General features: G+C 44.6%; 1 protein-coding gene across 1 annotated transcript in view; it reads left to right on the forward strand.

Moving 5' to 3' along the window:
• The first annotated feature begins 14,399 nt into the window (after window positions 1-14,399).
• LOC139582667 (MAM domain-containing glycosylphosphatidylinositol anchor protein 2-like) overlaps window positions 14,400-19,088 on the forward strand; it is a 407,757-nt gene continuing 403,068 nt past the window's right edge. Inside the window, exon 1 of the mRNA XM_071412871.1 lies at window positions 14,400-15,509. Within this exon, the coding sequence (XP_071268972.1) occupies window positions 15,437-15,509 (73 nt within the window). The 5' untranslated portion in view covers window positions 14,400-15,436. The remainder of the gene's footprint in view (window positions 15,510-19,088) is intronic.

Raw genomic sequence — 19,088 nt, forward strand, 5'->3', positions numbered from 1 at the left:
TTTAAAATGCAGTAAAACTACAGTACACTGAAATAATGGTGGTTGAATTAATGATATATAGTAGCTTACTGTGTGTGTTGGCTTCTAATGGTATTTTTTTGTCTGTATTAGTTAATTGCACTGTTTATAGTGCTGCTGATTTTCTTCTGTTCCACTGAATGCAATTTTGATGTTCTATTATGACTAACTGAATGTGTTTTCAGAATTGACCAGAATTGACAAAACCCTATTTTAATCGCATTTATTTTTCATCAATAATAAGTACAAAATTATTGCACCTGAATTTGACCCTTAAATATGAGTATTATATTTCCCTTAAAGCCTTTAGCAAATAACATAATGCATGCAGTAATTGTATTTTAATTTAAGTAGCTAAATAAGGAGGTAGGCATATCAGTTCCAGCTAAAAATACTTGATTGGAATCTGTGCCTCACTCACAGAAAATGCCTGGCCTGCATTGCTCGAGGATAGGCTACACAAAAACACAGCTGAAAACGACAGTTTCTTGAAATGTACATAAAAACTTTGAAAGGATTTGGAGTCCCCGTTCTCCTTAATTCCTGATTTACATTTGTAAGTAGAGAGGCGGTTTGTGGTGGAGAAGGATTGTCAAGGAAAGATTTGCTAGCTAGCTAACGTTAGTTCTCTGGATAATCTGAACGGCGCCAGATGGGATGGCTGCCATTTTATGGGCTCCTAACCAACAGTGGAATTTTGTTTGTTTTGTCGCATTGTTTCAAACTTATTATGTACATAAAATTGCTGCTACTGTCTCTTATGACCGAAAATAGCTTCTGGACATCAAAACAGCGATTACTCACCTAGAACTGGACAAAGATTTTTTATTTAATGAGTTCAACGCGAAGGATATACTGCTTTCTGGAGAACAAGTCCAAATCCTGTCGTTCGGGTAAAGAAAAAGCGGAGATACGGAGGGAGAAGGTCGGGATGCCTTGTTAAGATTTGTAGGCGAGTGAGTAAATCGCCATTACCATCGGTTTTATTGGCCAACGTGCAATCACTGGAAAAAAACAAACCTGGTGATGTGCGGTCGAGACTATCCTACCAACGGGACATTAAAAACGGCAATATCTTATGTTTCACGAGTCGTGGCTGAACGACGACACAGATAATATAGAGCTGGCTGGGTTTTCTGTGTATCACCAAGACAGAGTAGGTATGTCTGGTAAGACGAGGGGCTATTTGACAATAACTGCTGGTGCGCAATGTCTAATGTTAAAGAAGTCTCGAGGTATTGCTCGCCTGAGGTAGAGTACCTCAAGATAAGCTGTAGACCACACTATCTACCAAGAGTGTTCTCATCTATATTATTCGTAGCCGTCTATTTACCACCACAAACCGATGCTGACACTAAGACCGCACTCACGAGCTGTAAAAAGGCCATAAGAAAACAAGAAAATGCTAATCCAGAAGAGGTGCTTCTAGTGGCCGGGAACTTTAATGCAGGCAAAATTACATCTGGTTTACCTCATTTCTACCAGCATGTCACATGTGCAACCACACACAGAGACGCATACAAAGCTCTCCCTCACCCTCCATTTGGCAAATCTGAACATAACTCTATCCTCCTGATTCCTGCTTACAAGCAAAAACTAAAGCAGGAAGTACCAGTGACTCGCTCAATACAGAAAATGTCCGATGACGCGGATGCTACGCTACAGGACTGTTTCGATAGCATAGACTGGAATATGTTCCGGGATTCATCCAATGGCATTGAGGAGTAAACCACCTCAGTCATCGTCTTCATCAATAAGTGCATTGAGGATGTTGTCCCCACAGTGACCGTACGTACATATCCCAACCAGAAGCCAATGATTACAGGCAACATCCACACCGAGCTAAAGGCTAGAGCTGCAGCTTTCAAGGAGCGGAAAAAATCACGCTATGCCCTCAGACGAAGCATCAAACAGGCAAAGCATCAATACAGGACTAAGATTGAATCCAACTACACCGGCTCTGACGCTAGTCGGATGTGGCAGGGCTTACAAACTATTACAGACTAAAACCAATCTGCAAGCTGTCCAGTGATGCGAGCCTACCAGACGAGCTAAATGCCTTTTATGTTCGCTTCAAGGCAAGCAACACTGAAGCCTGCATGAGAGCACCAGCTGTTGCGGACGACTTTGAGATCACACTCTCCATAGCCGGTGTGAGCAAGACTTTAAACAGGTCAACATTCACAAGGCCGCGGGGCCAGAGGGACTACGAGGATGTTTAAAAACTCTATCTACATGTACATATTACCTCAATTAACTGGCACCCCCGCACATTGACTCTGTACCGGTAACCCCCTGTTTATAGTCTCGCTATTGTAATTTTACTGCTGCTCTTTAATTACTTGTTACTTTTATTTCTCAATCTTATTCATAATTTTTTTTTAAATGCAATGTTGGTTAGGGGCTTGTAAGTAAGCATTTCACTGTAAGGGCTACACCTGTTGTATTCAGCAACATGTGACTAATACAATTTGATTTGATAAAAGGGATCCACAGATAAAAGGGAAATTGTGTTCGTTTTTAAGTTAGTTATCTTTAATTAATTTCTCCTTGTTTGTCTTTCAAGCACTTGTGTGGGTTTATACCTTCCGGATATCCAATAAGGAGAGGACTTGCAGCGTATGGAGCGTCTCAAATAGAACTAGGTTCTATTTTAGCGGTTGGCTACGATTCACATGCGAGCGGTGTGGGTGAAATTATTACAGTGTGTAAATATATTTCGCAAACGTGACCAGTGAAGTTTGCATGTAACAATGTTTGTTGCAGGAAAGATATGATAGACACATACACTACCAATCAAAACACTCTAATGTACTTGTCCTCTTGCTCAGTTGTGCACCGGGGCCTCCCACTCCTCTTTCTATTCAGGTTCGAGCCAGTTTGCGCTGTTCTTTGAATGGAGTAGTACACAGCGTTGTAAGAGATCTTCAGTTTCTTGGCAAACTCTCACATGGAATAGCCTTCATTTCTCAGAACACGAATAGACTGACGAGTTTCAGAAGAAAGGTCTTTGATTCTGGCCATTTTGAGCCTGTAATCGAACCCACAAATGCTGATGTTCCAGATACTCTAGTCTAAATAAGGCCAGTTTTATTGCTTCTTTAATCAGAACAACAGTTTTCAGCTGTGTTAACATAATTGCAAAAGGGTTTTCTAATGATTAATTAGCCTTTTAAAATGATAAAGTTGGATTAGCTAACACAACGTGCCATTGGAACACAGGAGTGATGGTTGCTGATAATGGGCCTCTGTACGCCTATGTAGATATTCCATAAAAAATCTGCCGTTTCCAGTTAAAATAGTCATTTACAACATTAACAATGTCTACACTGTATTTCTGATCAATTTGATGTTATTTTAATGGACAAAAAATCTCTGGAGAGACCTGAAAATAGCTGAGCAGCAACACTCCCCATCCAACCGGACAGAGCTTGAGAGGATATGCAGAGAAAAGTGGGAGAAACTCCCCAAATATAGGTGTGCCAAGCTTGTAGCGTCATACCCAAGAAGACTCAAGGCTGTAATCGCTGCCAACGGTGCTTCAACAAAGTACTGAGTAAATGGCCTGAAAACTATTGTAAATGTGATATTTCAGTTGTTTTTTTATACTGTACATTTGCAAATAAATTGAAAAACCTGTTTCTGCTTTGTCATTATTGGCTATTGTGTGTAGATTGATGAGGGGGAAAAAACTATTATATAATTTTTAAGGGCTGCACCCTAACAAAACGTGGAAAAAGCCAAGGGGTCTGAATACTTTCTGAATACACTGCAAGTATCAAAATGAAAAGTAATTGCAAAAATATACGTAAGTATCAAAAGTAAAAGTACAATTATAAATAATTTAAAATTGCTTATATTATGCAAACCAGACAGCACACTTTTTTGTTTTTTAAATGTATGGATAGCTAGGGGCTCACCACAACGCACGTGTTTTTATTGAGTCCTCCAGATCAGAGGCAGTAGGGATAACCAGGGATGTCCTCTTGATAAGTGTGTGAATTTGATCATTTTCCTGTCCTGCTAAGCATTCAAAATGTAACGAGTTATTTTGGGTACCAGGGAAAATGAGTAAAAAGTACATTATTTTCTTTAGGAATGTGATGAAGTAAAAGTAAAAGTTGTATTGTCAAAAATATAAATAGTATAGTAAAGTACAGATACCCCCAAAAACTACTTAAGTAGTACTTTAAAGTATTTTTACTTAAGTACTTTACACCACTGGTAATAAGCTGTAGTCAGGTGGTCATTAACAGGTTATGATGAGGTCTTAACTATGACCAGTACATAATGTAGTGGTCAGCATTATGACCAACTGGTCATACGGTGGTCAGAAAAATAGGAAAATAATCTGGTCAGTAACTATATGTAAAGAAAACTGTTCCTTTTCAACCAGTTTGCGACCAGAATAAGAGGTCATAAAAAGATGTCATACTGACTGATGACTTTTCAACCAGGTTTTGCCCACTGGGTTGTTGAACAGATAGAAGTTCAAAGTAATAATTCACCACATTTGAGAAGTGATGTTGACAATTTAAATGGAGCAACAGGGAGTTTTACAAAGGCAAACAGAGCAGGGGCTGTGTTCATTACTGTACCCTGACTAGGCACCATAACTGTACACTAGCGCCAAGCATGGCGGCGCAATTGGAACTGCTGTTGTTGTTACAGGTGGCAACTGAGCTATTATAGGAAGAGTTCTGGAAGCAATGGAATGTAAAGAATACATGGTGTTCTGTTCTGGAATGGATCATGAGTTTTGTAATGACAATACTGCCTGCATGTTGCAACACAATAACCTCCCATAACCTGATCTGTTTACTATCATAAATCATCATATTCATATTCCATCCTTATGAAGGCGCTATGTGTGTGTGTGTGTGTGTTTGTGTGTGTACGTGCGTACGTGTGTGTGTATGTCAACACTGAATCATTGGTTCAGTCATGCAATAAATATTTGGGAGTACTGTATTATAGCTTAGAGTGTGCAACTTTCTCAAGATATAATTTGTTTGTCTGTACTGTGTTTGATTTTGTTTTCGCCTCTGACTCAGATACCATAAAACTTAAAAGGATTGCAGGTATAGGGTTCTGGTATGGCTACTACATAATGTGCTATCACAGACTCTCTCCATTAGCAACTTATAACAATAACATTTTCAGGAGGGCTTTTGCTGCTTTCTTACCGGTATATTGTACAATTCTATCTGTAACAACAATGAACAAGTACTACATATCATATCAAATTATACTAGTGTCACGTTCCTGACCTGTTTTCTGTTAGTTTTGTATGTGTTAGTTGGTCAGGACGTGAGTTTGGGTGGGCAGTCTATGTTTTCTGTTTCTATGTTGGTTTAAAGGGTGACCTGATATGGCTCTCAATTAGAGGCAGGTGGTTGTCATTTCCTCTGATTGAGAGTCATATTAAGGTAGGTGTTTTCACACTGTTTGTTGTGGGTGGTTGTCTTCCGTGTCTGTGTATGTTGCGCCACACGGGACTGTTTCGGTATGTTTGTTCGTTCGGTTTTTGTGTAGTCTGTTTTCCCGGTTTGTGCGTTCTTCGTGTTACATGTAAGTTCTTACGTTCAGGTCAGTCTACATCGTTTATTGTTTTGTTAGTTAGTCAAGTATAGTTTGTTTTCGTCTTGTTTAAATAAATATCATGTCATATCACAACGCTGCGCCTTGGTCGAATCACTACTCCTCCTCTTCGTATGAAGAGGAGGAGGAACACCGTTACAGAACCACCCACCAATCCAGGACCAAGCAGCAACAACAGGAGAGGCTGAATTATTTGGAGAAATGGACATGGGAGGAAGACCTAGAAGGCAAAGGACCCTGGGCGCAGCCAGGAGAATATCGCCGCCCCAAAGAGGAGCTGGAGGCAGCTAAAGCTGAGAGGCGGCGATATGAGGAGGCAGCAAGGAAGCAAGGCTGGAGGCCGGAGAATCAAGCCCAAAACCGGCGTTATGAGGGGAGGCGTCTAGCACGGAAGCCCGAAAAGCCCGTGAGTACTACCCAAAAATTTCTTGGGGGGGCTAAGAGGTAGTGGGCCAAGGGCAGGTAGGAGACCTGCGCCCACTTCACAGGCTAACCGTGGAGAGCGGGAGTACGGGCGAACACCGTGTTATGCAGTAGAGCGCACGGTGTCTCCTGTACGTGTGCATAGCCCGGTGCGGGTTATTCCACCTCCCCGCACTGGTAGGGCTAGATTGAGCGTTGAGCCGGATGTCATGAAGCCGGCCCTACATATCTGGCCACCAGTACGTCTCCTCGGGCCGGCTTACATGGCACCAGCCTTACGCATGGTGTCTCCGGTTCGCCTACATAGCCCGGTGCGGGTTATTCCACCTCCCCGCACTGGTCGGGCGACGGGGAGCATTCAACCAGGTAAGGTTGGGCAGGCTCAATGCTCAAGGGAGCCAGTACGCTTGCACGGTCCGGTATTTCCGGCGCTACCTCCCCGCCCCAGCCCAGTACCACCAGTGCCTACACCACGCACCAGGCTTCCAGTGCGTTTTCAGAGCCCTGTTCCTCCTCCACGCACTCTCCCTATGGTGCGTGTCTCCAGCCCAGTGCCTCCAGTTCCGGCACCACGCACTAAGCCTCCTGTGCGTCTCCAGAGCCCTGTACGCACTGTTCCTTCTCCCCGTACTCGTCCTGATGTGCGTGCACTCAGCCCGGTGCCACCAGTGCCGGTACCACGCACCAGGCCTATAGTGCGCTTCGAGAGGTCAGTGTGCCCTGTCCCTGCTCCCCGCACTAGGCTTGAAGTGCGTGTCTCCAGTCCGGTGCCTCCAGTTCCGGCACCACGTACCAGGCCTACAGTGCGTCTCAGCCGGCCAGAGTCTGCCGTCTGCCCAACGGCGCATGAACTGCCCGTCTGTATTGAGCCTTCAAAGCCGCCCGTCTGCCATGAGCCTGCAAAGCCGCCCGTCTGCCATGAGCCTACAGAGCCTTCCGCCAGACAGGAGCCGCTAGAGCCTTCCGCCAGACAGGAGCCGCTAGAGCCTTCCGCCAGACAGGAGCAGCCAAAGCCTTCCGCCAGACAGGATCAGCCAGAGCCATCCGTCTCCGCAGCGCCATCTGAGCCATCCGTCTCCGCAGCGCCATCTGAGCCATCCGTCTCCTCAGCGGCATCTGAGCCATCCGTCTCCACAGCGCCGTCTGAGCCATCCGTCTCCCCAGCGCCGTCTGAGCCATCCGTCTGTCCCGAGCCGTCAGAGCCGTTAGTCAGTCAGGAGCCGCTAGAGCCATTCGTCAGTCAGGATCTGCCAGAGCCGCCAACCAGACAGGATCTGCCAGAGCCGCCAACCAGACAGGATCTGCCAGAGCCGCCAACCAGACAGGATCTGCCAGAGCCGCCAACCAGACAGGATCTGCCAGAGCCGCCAACCAGACAGGATCTGCCAGAACCGCCAACCAGACAGGATCTGCCAGAGCAGCCAACCAGACAGGATCTGCCAGAGCCGTCAGCGAGCCATGAGCGTCCAGAGCAGTCAGCCAGCCATGAGCGTCCAGAGCCGTCAGCCAGCCATGAGCGTCCAGAGCCGTCAGCCAGCCATGAGCGTCCAGAGCCGTCAGCCAGCCATGAGCGTCCAGAGCCGTCAGCCAGCCATGAGCGTCCAGAGCCGTCAGCCAGCCATGAGCGTCCAGAGCCGTCAGCCAGTCATGAGCTGCCCCTCAGCCCAGAGCGGCCATTTATCCAGAACTGCCCCTCAGTCCAGAGCTGTCTCTCTGTCCGGAGCTGCCCTTCAGTCCGGAGTTGCCCCTCTATCCTGAGCTACCTCTCTATCCTGACCTACCTCTCTGTCCTGTGCTATATCTCTGTCCTGAGCTACCTTATCCCGGTGCTGCCCCTTGTCCCGGTGCTGCCCCTTATATTAAGGTTACCATTAAAATTAAGTGGGTGTAAGATGAGGGTGGTCATTCTAAGGGGGAGACGTAAGCTGGGATTGACTATGGTGGGGTGGGGACCTCGCCCAGAGCCTGAGCCACCACCGTGGTCAGATGCCCACCCAGACCCTCCCCTAGACTTTGTGCTGGTGCGCCCGGAGTTCGCACCTTGAGGGGGGGGTTATGTCACGTTCCTGACCTGTTTTCTGTTAGTTTTGTATGTGTTAGTTGGTCAGGACGTGAGTTTGGGTGGGCAGTCTATGTTTTCTGTTTCTATGTTGGTTTAAAGGGTGACCTGATATGGCTCTCAATTAGAGGCAGGTGGTTGTCATTTCCTCTGATTGATAGTCATATTAAGGTAGGTGTTTTCACACTGTTTGTTGTGGGTGGTTGTCTTCCGTGTCTGTGTATGTTGCGCCACACGGGACTGTTTCGGTATGTTTGTTCGTTCGGTTTTTGTGTAGTCTGTTTTCCCGGTTCGTGCGTTCTTCGTGTTACATGTAAGTTCTTACGTTCAGGTCAGTCTACATCGTTTATTGTTTTGTTAGTTAGTCAAGTATAGTTTGTTTTCGTCTTGTTTAAATAAATATCATGTCATATCACAACGCTGCGCCTTGGTCGAATCACTACTCCTCCTCTTCGTATGAAGAGGAGGAGGAACACCGTTACAACTAGTCACATGCACAACAGTGACATGCTTACTTACAAGCCCCTAACCAACAATGAAGTTCAAATTAAATACGGATAAGAATAAGAAATAAAATAAACAAGTAAATAGAGGCAGTAAAATAACAACAACGAGACTATATACAGGGGTGTACCGGTACAGAGTCAATGTGCGGGGGCACCGGTTAGTTGAGCTAATATGTACATGTAGGTAGATACATAGATGATAACAACAGAGAGTAGCATTGGTGTAAAAGAGGGGATGCAAATAGCCTGGTTTGCCATTTGATTAGGTGTACAGGAGTCTTATGGCTTGGAGGTAGAATCTAATTAGAAGCCTGTTGGACCTAGACATGGAGCTCCGGTAACGCTTGCTGTGTGGTAGCAGAGAGAACAGCCTGTGACTAGGTTGGCTGGAGTCTTTGACAATTTTTAGGGCCTTCCTCTGACACCGCCTGGTATAGAGGACCTGGATGGCAGGAAGCTTGGCCCCAGTGATGTACTAGGCCGTTCGCACTATCCTCTGTAATTCCTTGCGGTCGGAGGCCGAGCAGTTGCCATATCAGGCAGTGATGCAACCTGTCAGGATGCTCTCGATGGTACAGCTGTAAAACCTTTTGAGGATCTGAGGACCCATGACAAATATTTTCAGTCTCCTGAGGGGGAATAGGTTTTGTCGTGCCCTCTTCACGACTGTCTTGGTGTGCTTGGACCATGTTAGTTTGTTGGTATTGTGAACACCAAGAAACTTGAAACTCTCAACCTGCTCCACTACAGCCCCGTCGATGAGAATGTGGGCGTGCTCGGACCTCTTTTTCCTGTAGTCCACAATCATCTCCTTTGTCTTGATCAGGTTGAGGGAGAGGGTGTTGTCCTGGCACCACACAGCCAGGTCTCTGACCTCCTTCCAATAGGCTGTCTCGTCATTGTCGGTGATCAAACCTACCACTATTGTGTCATCAGCAAACTTAATGATGGAGTCGGTCCTGGCCGTGCAGTCATGAGTGAACAGGGAGTACAGGAGGGGACTGAGCACGCACCCCTGAGGGGCCCCTGTGTTGAAGATCAGCGTGGCGGATGTGTTGTTATCTACTATTACCACCTGGAGACGGCCCATCAGGATGTCCAGGATCCAGTTGCAGAGGGAGGTGTTTAGTCCCAGGGTCCTTAGCTTATTGATGAGCTTTGAGGGCACTATGGTGTTGAACGCTGAGCTGTAGTCAATGAATAGCATTCTCACATAGATGTTCCTTTTGTCCAGGTTGGAAAGGGCAGTGTAGAGTGCAATAGAGATTGCATCGTCTGTGGATCTGTTGCGGCGGTATGCGAATTGGAGTGGGTCTAGGGTTTCTGGGATAATGGTGTTGATGTGAACCATGAACAGCCTTTCGAAGCACTTCATGGCTACAGACGTGAGTACTACGGGTCGGTAGTTGTTTAGGCAGGTTACCTTAGTGTTCTTGGGCACAGGCACTATAGTGGTCTGCTAAAAACATGTTGGTATTACAGACTCGTTGAAAATGTCAGTGAAGACACTTGCCAGTTGGTCAGTGCATTCTCGCAGTACGCGTCCTGGTAATCAGTCTGGCCCTGCGGCTTTGTGAATGTTGACCTGTTTAAAGGTCTTACTCACATCGGCTGTGGAGAGCGTGATCACACAGTCTTCCAGAACAGCTGGTGCTCTCATGCGTGTTTCAGTGTTATTTGTCTCGAAGCGAGCATATAAGTAGTTTAGCTCGTCTGGTAGCCTCGAGTAACTGGGCAGCTCTCGGCTGTGCTTCCCTTTGCAGTCTTTAATGGTTTGCAATGGTCTCCGCCCCCTCTTCATGCAAATCATGGGGATCTGGGCCTGTTCCCGAGAAAGCAGTATATCGTTCGCGTCGGCATCGTCAGACTCGTTAAAAGGAAAAAAAGGATTCTGCCAGTCTGTGGTGAGTAATTGCAGTCCTGATGTCCTGAAATTACTTTCGGTCATAAGAGACGGTAGCGGCAACATTATGTACAAAATACGTTTTAAAAATAACTTACAAAGAACGCAAATAAACAAACAAAAAAACACAATCGGTTGGGGGCACGTAAAACGTCTGCCTTCTTCTCCGGCGCCATCTTACTTACTTATTTGACCATAAGCCAGCAATAAGCTAGCCATCTGCTACAAACACAAGAATAAACTTTATATCGTGCCCCAGTGTATAAAAAGAAAACACATTATCTCTCCAAACCCTAAGATATCGTCTATGTCTGTGCCTTACAGACTCATATCGCCATTAAAATCCAATACGGCCTGCACTGGGACTCTCCAGGGAGAAGCCATCATGTCTATGGGCCTTTAGATGATGTTAAATGGACATGGAAGCACTCTCCACTGAGTTCCCATCCCCAGTATTATTCAGCTGCAGCTCCATCCATCTCGTATGGGCATTATGAGTGGGGCTGGGTGGACATGTTGGATATGAAATAATCCATTATGGTTCACTGGGGAAGAGGAGTGAGTGGACCTGGAGGGAGACTGCTCAACAGTAGACAGATGGGGAGTAAAAGTCTATTCCTTCTCTGGGAGTCCCTTGTGGCCTCCCAGAGAAGGAGTCCATATTGGATGGATAATTCAAGGGTACATACAGAAGACAAAATGATCAGCAGCTAACAGATGGGGTATTAATATCAAACTCAAATAGGCAAACACGTCATATAGGCTTTTACACACACACACACACACACACACACACACACACACACACACACACACACACACACACACACACACACACACACACACACACACACACACACACACACACACACACACACACACACACACAGATGGAGACTTTAGATGACATAATGACAACAGACACTTCTGCTCAAGAGGCCTTGTTGAGATAAAACAAAACAAATGATCACTTGAAAAACAAGAACTCGTCAAAAAGTTCCCCTCATCTTGCCTGTGTTCCACACTGTGACTATCTATCTCGACGGGGCACCACTTTAATCTCAAATTCATAGAGTGGTCTAATCACTTGGATATTCGTATTGAATTCAAACTGAAATCTTCCATTTTAAATCAGACCATTTCATCAACTCATCTGAGCTCTCCTAAACATTGTACATTTACCACACAGTAGGCTATATCATAGTCCGTTTCTGTTATTGCCTTTGCATAATAAACTACTGAGTGCTTAATTAACGTGTGCGATTAAGCCTAATCACTGACCTGTTGAAGCATTACCCCAGAACTAGAAGTGATTTGAAGATGTTAAGGTGACAATTGAAATGTCAAATTGAATTGGTCACATACACATATTTAGCAGATGTTATTGCGGGTGTAGCGAAATGTTTGTGTTCCTTGCTCCAACAGTGCAGTAATATCTAACAATTCACAACAATACACACAAATCTAAAGTAAAATAATGGAGTTAAGAAATATATAAAATATTAGGACGACCAATGTCGGAGTGGCATTGACTAATGTCAAGAGTGTGCAAAGCTGTCATCAAGTAAAAGGGTGATTAATTGGAAGAATCTGAAATATAAAATATATTTTGATTTGTATAACACTTTTTTGGTTACGACATGTTTCCATATGTGTTATTTCATAGTTTTGATGTCTTCACTATTATTCTACAATGTAGAAAATAGTAGAAATAAAGGAAAAACCCTTGAATGAGTAGGTGTGTCCAAACTGTTGACTGGTACTTTAAATGTGATGTAATGTACAATACATTATATTAATCCTCTGTTTTAATCCCCCTAAAAACCGAGTGAAAAATGTAATAATAATAAAGATACTTTTAGAGCAAAACAACATAACAAAACAAGAGATGACGCAAACAACTGTCAATGTCTCATGAAAGAGAAAAGCATGATGGTTTTAAAGCCGATCTTGTTAAACAACAAGAGAGAGATGGGGAATATGCTGTAGTTGAGACTGTTTATAGTCAAAGTTTCATCCCTAAGCCCTTTCTCAAGGCCATGCTGTCTCTGACTATTGAAATGGAAATAATGCATCTCACACAGACAGATGTGGTCATTATCTTATTATGTCCAAGTTGTAGTTCATTTATGGCCAGTAGAGGGCACTGCTTACATAACGTCTATGGTCTCAGTTTCATCAAGGGTGACAAGTCTCTCTCCATCAATACACATTCATTTTGCTCTCCATCGATGATGTGGAGAGACTGGTAGCCTATTTGTAAACCAACAGCAGTTGCGGTGTTTTCAAAAATGAATAGTGTAACTCACATCAGCATACTGACCCAAAATGACAGATATCGCCTAATTGCAGCACATCATCATGGCATCAGTTGTTAGAATAAATGTATTCATAGTAGACTCTGATTAGCATAATGTTATGCCACATTCGTCTTCTTTACAATAGGCCTATCCCTTTGGAGTGTCGGTATAGTCAGATGACAGACTTCGTTTAAAAAGAAAAACAAAACATAGCCAAGGTCTGGGAACACAACACTTTATGGCAAGCGTCTTCATGCTCCATCATCCTAAAGACATGTGTGTGTGTGTGTGTGTGTGTGTGTGTGTGTGTGTGTGTGTGTGTGTGTGTGTGTGTGTGTGTGTGTGTGTGTGTGTGTGTGTGTGTGTGTGTGTGTGTGTGTGTGTGTGTGTGTGTGTGTGAGTGAGAGAGAGAGAGAGAAAGAGAGAGAGAGTGAGAGACAGAGAGAGAGTAAGAGTAAGAGAGAGAGAGATATGTGTCCCCCTGCCACAGCCTGAGGGACAGCCAGTGAAAAATGCAAAGTAATGTTGATAATATTTCCCATTTAGCTTAGTTTTGTTTTGTCTTTGGTACCAGGTCATGTGTCTTCTCAGTCATGTTGACACTGGTCTACTACTGTTGCTTTAATGTATTGTTGTTCTGATTAATATTGTTGTTGTAGCTGTTATTAATGGTAATCCCATGTCCACTACTACTATTATTATTGCTGTTAGTCCCACCATTTATTTATATATAAATATATATATATTTTGTGTATATATATACATATATATTTTATTTACATTTTTCGATATGTATACTTTGACAATGTAAGTAATAATAACTTGCCATGTCAATAAAGTCAATTGAATTGAATTGAATTGAATTGAGAGAGTGAGAGTGAGAGTGAGAGTGAGAGTGAGAGTGAGAGTGAGAGAGAGAGAGAGAGAGAGAGAGAGAGAGAGAGAGAGAGAGAGAGAGAGAGAGAGAGAGAGAGAGAGAGAGAGAGAGAGAGAGAGAGAGAACGTGAGTATGTAAGCATTCACATTCTCTGCAGAATTAGACGTTCATCCACGTTCTCGTAACATGGGATAGGGTTAAAACATGAACGCGTGTGTGTGTGAGAGAGAGAGAGAAAGAGAGATAGCGAGAGAGAGAGAGAGCGCTAGAAAGAGAGAGAGCGTGAAAACGTGCGAGAGTGCGCGCATCAGTGTGCATGCAGGTGTTTTAGGGCTGTGGTCTTCTCCTCCTGCCTCTTTGCATCAAAAAAGTAGGGTGATGTAGCATGAATAGTTCTCGTTTGAGACCCCTGTAGACCCATGACAATTCTGAAAGTTACATCAGTAGCCCTTTTGTACTGCCAATCACCTGATGTAGGCTACAATCAAAGAAAGAGCTTTCACTATAGAGAAGGGAATAGACATGTTGGAATATTACTGGTCATCTCGAGGTGTTTGCTGTTGATTGCAGTGGTCAGTTATCTCTACTGAATCCCAATGAGTCTCTCTCTCTGTCTCTCTCTCGCTCTCTCAATCCAGCAGCTGCGCTCACACACACGCATCGCCCGACGCTGCGCGTAGCCTTCCATACAGATGAGGGCTGGAAGTCACGCACTCCTTGACGTAGCGAGAGACCGGTTGCAGTGTCGCTCGGTCTCTGTAGCAGCGCAGCACGTATTGCGCAACGTGACTGACGCTCAGGTCGCCCCGTAGCCGCCAATCCAGCCGGTAAAACACCGTTATCCTACAAAGTGGGATTGGGAAGTGAGACGACAAGAAGCTCCTCATTTTATTCTACACCAGAATCATCCCAGGAATCAGGTGCACGCGCCACTCTCTCCCTCCCTATACCGGACTCACCCACCTCTACATCTCCAACAGAGATGACTCGCGCACGGTGTCGGAAGTCGTGATGTAGCCGTTGGTGAGCGAGCGCACCAGCTAGCCCCTGAAGCAACATCGCGGTTCAAGAAATCAACGGCTTGTAGCAGCAGGCAACCGTTTTTTCCCCGAGCAGCAAATTGCATAGAGTCTCGCTGTGATTCAAATGGCAGCGCTTTTAACACTTGACAGTTCATGTATTTTATCTAAACAAGACATGACAACCACTGGAGCCGCTGAGGAGCCATGTCCCTGGACATCATCTCAACCATTCTGCAGCCAGGAGCATCAGTGTGACCACTCAGTGAGGAGCTCCGAGGGTAAGCACCAACGTGACGGACGGGACTGAATAGACATCATTATTGGGTCCCACCTACCTGAAGCAGCCTATTCGATCCACTGTCATCACTGACTGTCTTTGGGCTAGGGCGGTAGTCTTCTGCTCTGCACTGTCTCTGTTCCCTGGCTCTCTGTTTGCTACAGAACCGCCAAGACATCCACTGGCTCAGTATACAAGCAGCACACCGCTTTTGCAAATTAATTCGTCAGCACTTGATTTTTTTCTGTGACAGTGTACTGAGGTGAAAACGCGCCTTTTAGCTTTTGGCGTTCATAAATTACCGTTGCAACGCATTCAGAACATTGGAGGATTGGAGCGGCAGCGGTTCTATCTATACACGCGAGTTCCATCGCTTCTCCAACCTCTTTCGTCAACCCGGAAAGGACTTCTTGCCTCTGAGAGCTGGATATGTTGAGATTAACGTAAAGGATGGATCTAATAATATCTGTTTTGGGGATCCTGACGCTGTTACTGGAGGGCATCAGTTGCCAAGGAGTGTACGGTAAGTGTGCCTCTTCCTCCAACAGGTTGCAAGGAACGTGACCTTGTAAGATTTGCGCCCATAATTGCAACTTTAATGGGGGTTGGGGCCACAAAAAACCCGGAACTCATCTTGAGGGGCTGCAGTGGTTCATGGGTCTGCAGTTCTACAGCCAATTTTCTGCAGTTCTACAGCCAATTTTCTGCAATTCTACACATTTTGCCATAGGGTGGAGACAATTTTTGCAGTTTTTAACATGATATCGAATTATCAATGAGACCCCGGTTGGTAGTTTGAACATGCTTACTACACGTTTAGATAGCTAGACTAATTGACAAATCTAAAAAATGTTAGCTGACATGGGCTAATTGAGTGACTGTCAGTGATTTACATAACAATAGATATGTTTGTGTTGCACAAACACATTTTGAAATTGCAGCTTTTGTATTCGATTATTCTAACTCGTAACAGTTAAATTGAGACCCAGACTGAGTTCCCCCCAAAAAGTGCAAAAAAACTTGGGGGGTGAATTGATCAGCAAGCCTACAAAAGGAAGGGGGGGTCACGGGCCACATGCTAGCCGCCAGTGCATTCTCGATAGAAACATAGTGTTGCACGAGGAATTGAATTTGATTTTTTTACACCTTTATTTAACTAGGCAAGTCAGTTAAGAACACATTCTTACTTTCAATGACGTCCTAGGAATAGTGGGTTAACTGCCTTGTTCAGGGGCAGAACAACAGATGTTTTACCTTGTCAGCTCAGGGATTTGATCTTGCGACCTTTCGGTTACTAGTCCAACGCTCTAACCTCTAGGCTACCTGCCGAATGAATGACTTATAGAAGAGAGAGCCACGAGCTGTCTATCAACCACTGGTTAGTGACCCGCACCAGGTTATTGAACAGCGAATATATCACAAACTGTCAAATTCCCATCAACTCCATCACAAATGATTTCTGGTGTTCTAATATAGCTAAACGATTATCACAGTCGATCGGTTTCCTTTGTTGTTGGTGACGATATGATATGTAGATGTTGATGCATCTTGAGGGCTTCTATGTACTGCCAAAGTAAACGAGCCGCCAGAACAGCTTCAAAGCACCTTGGCATAGATTCTACAAGTGTCTGGAACTCTGTTGGAGGGATGCAACATTCCTCCACAATAAATAGCCGAAATAGTGGGCAACTTGGCCTTTTTATACATGACCCTAAGTATGATGGGATGTTCATTGCTTAATTAACTGAGGAACCACACCTGTGTGGATGCATCTGCTTTGTATCCCTCATTTACTCAAGATTTTACTATATTTTGGCAGTTACCTGTATCTTACCCATGTGTATAATGTGTTATGTTTCTAGATTCAGACAATGTCGTCGTCACATTGAATCGCATTGAGCGTCTCTTAACTGTCAAGATCACTTTTATGTATAAATATTTGGTATTCACCAACATGAATGCTATTTAAATAATGTACTGTATAAGCATATCACACACACACGCACGCACGCACGCACGCACACACACACACACACACACACACACACACACACACACACACACACACACACACACACACACACACACACACACACACACACACACACACAGAGGAGTGTTCAACCAGTGGCACTGATGCTGCCTGGGCTGAAAAGACATTTGTGTTGACAGTGGAGGTGCACTCACTGTTCTATGGTAATAATATGAATCATATGAGCGAGTGAAGCCACCTCACCCCCGAGCAGAGCTGGATACATGGGGGCAGACACCACTGACCTGCAGCTGTTGCTACCAGTGGCAGTGACCTGAGAAATATTGTAGACCAGAGTGAAAGCTCTGGTCATACCAGGGGTTCCATACTGTCTGATGGATACTGGTGGTAAGCAGGCATGCTGTGTACTAGTGGCATTATCCAGATTAGAAGTTCAGTCAGACTGAGGGGTTCAATAGAGACTGGTTATGTGGATGTAATACATGACATTACCAAGCAGGCATGTACAGTGCATTCAAAAAGTATTCTGACCCCTTGACTTTTTCCACATTTTGCTCTGTTACAGCCTTATTCTAAAATTGATCAAATTATTTTTTCCCTCATCAATCTACGCACAATACCCCACAATGACAAAGTGAAAACAGGTTTTAAGAAATGTTTGCGAATGTATTAAAAATAAAAAACAGAAATACCTTATTTACATAAGTATTCACACCCTTTGCTATGAGACTCGAAATTGAGCTCAGGTGCATCCTGTTTCCATTGATTATCCTTGAGATGTTTCTAGAACTTGGTGTCCACCTGTGGTAAATTCAATTGCTTGGACATGATTTGAAAAGGCACACACCTGTCTATATAAAGTCCCACAGTTGACAGAGTATGTCAGAGCAAAAACCAAGCCATGAGGTGAAATTAATTGTCCGTAGAGCTCCGAGACAGGATTGTGTCGCGGCACAGATCTGGGAAAGGGTACCAAAAAATGTGTGCAGCATTGAAGGTCCCCAACATTCCTAAATAAAAGAAGTTTGGAATCACCAAGACTCTTCCTAGAGCTGGCCGGTCGGCCAAACCCGGCAATCGGTGGAGAAGGGCCTTGGTCAGGGAGGTGACAAAGAACCCGATGGTCACTCTGACAGAGCTCCTCTGTGGAGAAGGGAGAATCTTCCAGAAGGACAACCATCTCTGCAGCACTCCACCAATCAGGCCTTTATGGTAGACTGGCCAGATGGAAGCTACTCCTCAGTAAAAGGCACACAATGACGTCCCTCTTTGAGTTTGCCAAAAGGCACCTAAAGGACTCATAAGAAACAAGATTTTCTGGTCTGATGAAAACAAGATTGAACTCTTTGGTCTGAATGCCAAGCCTGAACTTACCTGAATGAAACCTGGCACCATCCCTATGGTGAAGCATGGTGATGGCAGTCTCATGCTGTGTGGATGTTTTTCAGCTGCAGGGACTAGGAGACTAGTCAGGATCGAGGGAACGATTAACGGAGCAAAATACAGAGAGATCATAGATGAAAACCTGCTCAAGAGCACTCACAACCTCAGACTGGGGCAAAGGTTAACCTTCCAATAGGACAACGACCCTAAGTACACAGCCAAGACAACGCAGGACTGTCTTCGTAACAAGTCTCTGAATGTCCTTTTTTAGTGGCCCAGCCAGAGCCCAGACTTGAACCCGATCGAACATCTCTGGAGAGACCTGAAAACTGCTGTGCAGTGACGCTCCCCATTCAACCAGACAGAGCTTGAGAGGATCTGCAGAGAAGAATGGGAGAAACTCCCCAAATACAGGTGTGCCAAGCTTGTAGCGTCATACCCAAGAAGACTTGAGGCTGTAATCGCTGCCAAATGTGCTTCAACTAGGTACTGAGTAAAGGGTCTGAATACTTATTTAAATGTAGTATATACAGTTGAAGTCAGAAGTTTACATACACTTAGGTTGTAGTCATTAAAACTCGTTTTTCAACCACTTCACAAAATTCTTGTTAACAAACTATAGTTTTGGCAAGTCGATGAGGACATTTACTTTGTGCATGACACAAGTAATTTTTCCAACAATTGTTGACAGACATATTATTTCACTTATTATTCACTGTATCACAA

The sequence above is a fragment of the Salvelinus alpinus genome, chromosome 8 (genome assembly GCF_045679555.1).
Source record: "Salvelinus alpinus chromosome 8, SLU_Salpinus.1, whole genome shotgun sequence".
Taxonomy (NCBI): domain Eukaryota; kingdom Metazoa; phylum Chordata; class Actinopteri; order Salmoniformes; family Salmonidae; genus Salvelinus; species Salvelinus alpinus.